The following is a 5815-nucleotide window of genomic DNA, read 5'->3' as shown; positions in this document are numbered from 1 at the left end:
ACCATATTATATAATTACTTCTTTGCACACTGCACTCAGCTGGAAGGAATTCAAAACAAACCCAAATTTATACCAAAATATTTGCCACGTGTTTCAGATAAGGTATCAGAAACTTTGAACACAACATGAGAGATTTAATGTCTAGCATTTCCTTTTAAACCCATTTATCTTTCTCCCTCCCTCTCCACTCTCACATCACCGCACCCTCACATTTTATTTGACAGCACTGCTTTAGTACCTTCAATAAAAAAGCCTTGTCCAGTGAGGCAAATACAAGCACCTTATGAGGTGTGACCAGCTTGTGAGCGCAGCCTTTGTCCTTTGCTGCTCTTTACAGATGACACAGATGCCCTTGTTGGCGCTGCAGCTTGATTGACTCAAAGCTGGGACACATGGCATTTGTTATCTTTTTGATCCCCTGCTTCGTGGTCGGCACCGACGTCGCTTTCTCCTGCCAGAATGCTGAGGACTTTGTGGGTGCCAGTTCTCCAGGGGACATCATTATTGGAGGCTTGTTTGCAGTTCACAGTGAAATGCTGCATCCAGAAGAAGATCCCATCAAGCCAGTAATTCAGAATTGTGCTGGGTGAGTAATACTGGAAATTAAACATGCAGCAAAGAGAGCACTGGCGCTGGACATGTAACTCTTATGTTAAGGTCAACAAATTCTGGTTCGTTTGCTTTGCTTAGACTTAAAAAATTCCTTGGACATCACAAAAATTTCATGTAAATTAACACAGGATGACAAAATATGACCAAGTTACAGTAAAAATACTGCAGTTTACCAAGGAAGGGAATGAGCATTTTGATCCTCTTTCAATTTTCCCAGATAATCAAATAGCCTTGGATGTTTGTATTATCATCTGATTGCCATGTATATATATTCCTTACAGCTAATTTGCTATAGGCCTGAAGGACTCAGCTGGGCATCTATTCATTGTTATGAAGCTGAACCTACATGATCTGGACACAGGCAGACTATTCCATTTTCCCCAAGCCCATAATAAAGTCTGCCTCCCATCTCTTGGGCAGCTCAGTTATAATCTATGATAGTACCTTGATGGTGACACTGTAGTTATTTTTTAAATTACCATAATTATTACACTTGGAAGTGTAATTGTGGCATTATGTTATAGGATAGCCTACATGTAAACACCTTGTCATGCATGCATTCTTTGCATCAGAATATTTATTCTGTTGGCTCCAAATCCTACTGTGCTTGAAACATCATGTTTCTGGAAGACATAAAAAGGAAACCTGGTGAAGAATTTCATTTTAAGTACATAATAAATATTTCTTAAGACCAGAAATTCCAAACATGCATTTTTTTAAATTGAAATATAGGTGCAAATCCACAAATTTTATTTGAATTTTGCAACTTAATCCCACATCTGAATCTAACAATCAGCTAGGCATGCAGGTATCCATCTGGATTTATGTCAAAATGTTGAGTAAGTTGATAACTTTGTCTGTCTTCCATTATTTTTCTATGGAGACATAAATTATCTCAAGTCCATCTGAAATTTAATTTAGGTCATAAGATTTGTAATCTTTAGAGAAGTTTGCCTGAGAGGAGGGTTTGTTGTATTGTAGACATTTTGTGCTATCTCAGTTTTGATTAATCACCTCTTATAACATCCACTGGAGATGAGGGGAAATGTCTGGGCTAACTTCATCAGGTCTGAAGAGTATTTCAGAAACATCAATGCAACTACCAGAGACATTGACCTCTGAAATATTTCCTTCTATTCTGAAACATTTAGTACTTCCTTTTCTTTGCTTCATGCTTTTGGTGAAAATAAATACATTTTTAAAAAACTTAGTGGGTGGGTGTAATAAACTAGAATATCTTCACTGACTTTGACAGACACTTCCTGAAGATATCACTTGCAAATTTTCATGTATCATGAAAATTAAACTTTTAATGCTTTTTTCTTTTCCAGAAAAACACTTTTATTCAAGTATATTTTCAGCTTTGTGTTTATTTTACTTAGTCTCCTGTTAAATGAGAAAAAAACGGTTTTTAATCTTTTGTACACTAAACCCAAGCAAAACACACAAAACTTACTACACATCAGTTCTTTTCAGCAGTTGTTAAATTCTAAGGGATAGGTTCAAAACAGACTTTCCTTCACCCTTGCTTCCAACAAAGTTTTCCTAAAAAATACTGCCTATGTTTCTCTGACAGCTTTGAAATTCAAGTTTTTCTTCAGACACTTGCAATGATACATGCTATTGAAACTATCAACAACTCAACGCTGTTATCTGGAGTTACCCTGGGCTATGAAATCTACGACACGTGTGCAGAAGTTACAAAAGCCATGGCGTCTGCTCTGAGATTTCTGTCTAAATTCAATTCTTCTGAGGATGCCGTGGAGTTCAAGTGCAACTACTCAGACTACATCCCGAGAGTCAAGGCAGTCACTGGAGCCAGCTACTCAGAGGTGTCAATGGCAGTGTCAAGGCTGTTGGCTTTGCAATTAATCCCGCAGGTAAGTTTGAGGCAACTATTTTATTTTGGACAGAGGGTCAGATTTACCATGCTAAGAATTAAGGCTCTGATCACAGGAATTACAAAAGCCACATATTTACTACAGGACAGGATTTGGTTTATCCTAAGGACAACAGGATGGGTGGGCTTCAGCTCCAAGTGGAGGCCTTGGTTCACTTACCCAAACAAAGGCAGTAAGGGATATCTTCTATACCCAAGGCACATTTATCCAAGTGTTTTTTTCAGGCTCATGCTGGGCTCTTGTCATTGTGGCAGTGCCTCTGGTCAGTCCTGGTTACTCCAATGTACCTTGGATGACACTCAAGGACTTTATTCAGGCAGCAAAGTTACAGCTGACATGTACACTTTGCCTGGTCGTGAATATGAAAGTACTCAAATCTCAAACTAAAAAAAAAAAAAAAGAGGCCAGATCTGATCTGATCTGTCCAGAAATTCAGGGATTCTCTCCAGCCCAAGGGAAATTAAATGTTGGAATCAGTAAAAATTATGGACAGGGAAGTGAGGAAGATTGCTCTAAAATGAAGGTTTTCCCCTAGTACTCTTCAAACAATTGTAGAAGTGAAAGAATACAACAGTTTAGATCCACACTAGTCCTTCCCAAAACATTCTTTTCTATTTCTGACCTCTCTAGGACTAGTACAGTCCCACATTTGTGCTTAGGCCGTGCTAACCTTCCTACTGTCAGCTTTGTAAAACAATTAGTGTCAAGGCCAGGACTAAGAAGGAAGAAACAGATCCACTTCCACACCATCCTGTCTTGCACTTTGGTTTTGGCAATAGGTATAAATTAGCCAAATAAGTGGAAAAGACATAAAATCTGAACTAAAGATAACTTCTAACTGAATCTTCTCCTCTGCAATGGTAGGAAGTAATTCTGACCTCCAACGCCACCACAGGAACTGTAGTAAGTATGAAAACTAAAGTGCCACACTTGAACATAATTAAAAGGCAAGTGACTAAAAAAATCTGCAGTAGGGCATAGGTGTAAAATGGGACCCAATAGATTTTTCTTATCAATAGCATTTGCAGTGTTCTGACACAGTAAGATTTTGGTATTCCCTCCAGACAGGTGTCTTTGGTTCTGGAAAGCTTAAATTTATTTTTTAAGAACTGTCAAGAAATGTAGGGGGAAAAAAGTTCCAACAAAAAAATAAGAAAGCATTAAAACTGGAGAGATTTAAATAGCAATGTTCTCTTTATGTTTTTCCAGCTACATTCAGAAGAAAAAGATAATAAATCTTTTGTATGAAAAAGTTATATAATTTTGTATTATTGGTTACTGTTTGTTTGTCTGTGAGGTTCTTCCAACTGATTTAATGATCCTTTTGAAATATAATAATTAAATATTGGTGAGAAAGTATGTATATATATGTGTGTGAACCATACTAAGCACTCAGTGACAGGAAAATACTACAAAATATAAGAATACTAGCAATTTGAAGAGAGACTCAAAAAATAGCCAATGTTTTAAATACTGTTTTGAAAAGCATATTGATGGTATCTGAACAGAGTAATACAAAATCTATATACCATTATTACTGTCATATCCGTTTTGAAAGGTTTTGCTCTTGACCTTCACTGAATTATGTGGAAGGGAGAAAGTGTAACTGGTGCTGGGCATGAGTCTGCACCCTTAGAGCAGGGAGAGAGAACCTGCCCCTTTAGCTGCAGCTTGTGGATGCAGAATCACAGGAGGAGGGAGCCTGGGTCAGGTGGGAAGAAAGAGCAATCATGGCAGCTTTGGATCTCTTGGCATCCTTTGGAGGAGAATACATCTGTAACTGAATTGTTCACTCTTCCTAGGTCAGTTCTGCATCATCAGCTGAAATCCTCAGTGACAAAATCAGATTTCCTTCTTTCTTCAGGACTATCCCCAGTGATTTTCACCAGACAAGAGCAATGACTCGCTTGATCTGTGAATCTGGGTGGAACTGGATTGGAGTAATAGCCACTGATGATGACAATGGGCGGTTTGCTCTGGAGAGCTTTGGCATCCAGGCCATGGCAAACAACGTTTGCATAGCTTTTAAAGAGATGCTGCCAGCCTATCTCTCTGACAGCACCTTTCACACCAAAGTTGATCAAGCAATTGAGAAGATTGTCAAGGAAAAAAGAGTAAATGTTATTGTTGTCTTTATGAGACAGTTTCATGTACTCAAACTATTCAAGAAGGCAATTGAGAAGAACGTTAATAAAATCTGGATTGCAAGTGATAACTGGTCAACTGCAGTCAAGATCAGCACAATTCCCAATATCAGACAGCTAGGAACAGTTGTGGGATTTGGATTTAAAAATGGAGACATCTCCTCATTCCAAGAGTTTTTGAGAAACCTTCATAAAAAGCCCATTGAAAACAACAAGTTTTTAGGTGAATATATTATGCTTTTGTCAGTCTGTGCACACCTGGAATATCATGACTTTCAAACATGCATTGCGAATCAGTCCCAGGATAATCTATTGGAAAATGATGGGAGTAAGCCTCAGATCTGGAAAGATGATTTTTTGAATGCTAATGTTGAACCAGGATTTATCCATAGTACTATGCTTGCAGTCTATGCTATAGCTCACGCCATTAAAGGGCTGTGCAAAGACAGAGACTGCAAGGATCCGTCTGCCTTCACTCCCTGGGAGGTATGATGCTAATTCTTACAGGTCTCATTCTCTGCTTAACATTCATCACATTTTTGCCACCGTATTCCTGGAGATAAAAGCTTGGTCCTTTTACTAAATTACTATTTATCAGCTATTTGACTACTAGTGCTTGGTCCCATTGCTGCAGACTACTGTGATACACAATGTGAGTGCTCTTGAGTGATGGGGATACTGCAGGATAAGAGCATTAACTGAAGAGTTACAATTTTCCTCTCCCTCTTTCTCTCACCACTGTATCTGTTTTGTCTTAATTCAAGTATTATCCTCCATAATGAGCCTCTACTTGAAACTGAAAATGCAATACATTGTACCTCTTGTCTGATCTTGACTTATATACAAAGACATAATCTTTAAGATGGGTGAGGTACTTGTTATCACACTGCTGGGTGGGAAAAGAAGAGGAAAAGTCAGACAAGTAAACCTGACATGACCTTTTACCCAAGAACCTGCTCAGGACTATTCACTTTTACACACTTTTACTCAGAAGATTAAACAAATATTCACTTAAAAGTCAAACAACCTCTGAAGCACTCTGATTTGCCCTGACCTCTTATCCTAGGTCAGGGCAGGTCAAACTAAGATATGGGATTTGAAATAAAAACCAACTAACCAATAACCCAGTAACAATCAGATTAATTACATGAATTAGTA

The 5815-nt window shown here is 38.2% G+C and overlaps 1 protein-coding gene across 1 annotated transcript in view; it reads left to right on the top strand.

Moving 5' to 3' along the window:
- The first annotated feature begins 392 nt into the window (after window positions 1-392).
- GPRC6A (G protein-coupled receptor class C group 6 member A) overlaps window positions 393-5815 on the top strand; it is an 11129-nt gene continuing 5706 nt past the window's right edge. Inside the window, exons 1-4 of the mRNA XM_031066691.1 lie at window positions 393-586; window positions 2189-2492; window positions 3378-3416; window positions 4316-5143. Coding sequence (XP_030922551.1) covers window positions 393-586; window positions 2189-2492; window positions 3378-3416; window positions 4316-5143 — 1365 coding nt within the window. The remainder of the gene's footprint in view (window positions 587-2188; window positions 2493-3377; window positions 3417-4315; window positions 5144-5815) is intronic.

The sequence above is a fragment of the Geospiza fortis genome, unplaced genomic scaffold, assembly GCF_000277835.1.
Source record: "Geospiza fortis unplaced genomic scaffold, GeoFor_1.0 scaffold98, whole genome shotgun sequence".
Classification (NCBI taxonomy): Eukaryota; Metazoa; Chordata; class Aves; order Passeriformes; family Thraupidae; genus Geospiza; species Geospiza fortis.
Note: the sequence above shows the minus strand (reverse complement) of the source record. Positions and strands in the feature narration are given on the sequence as shown.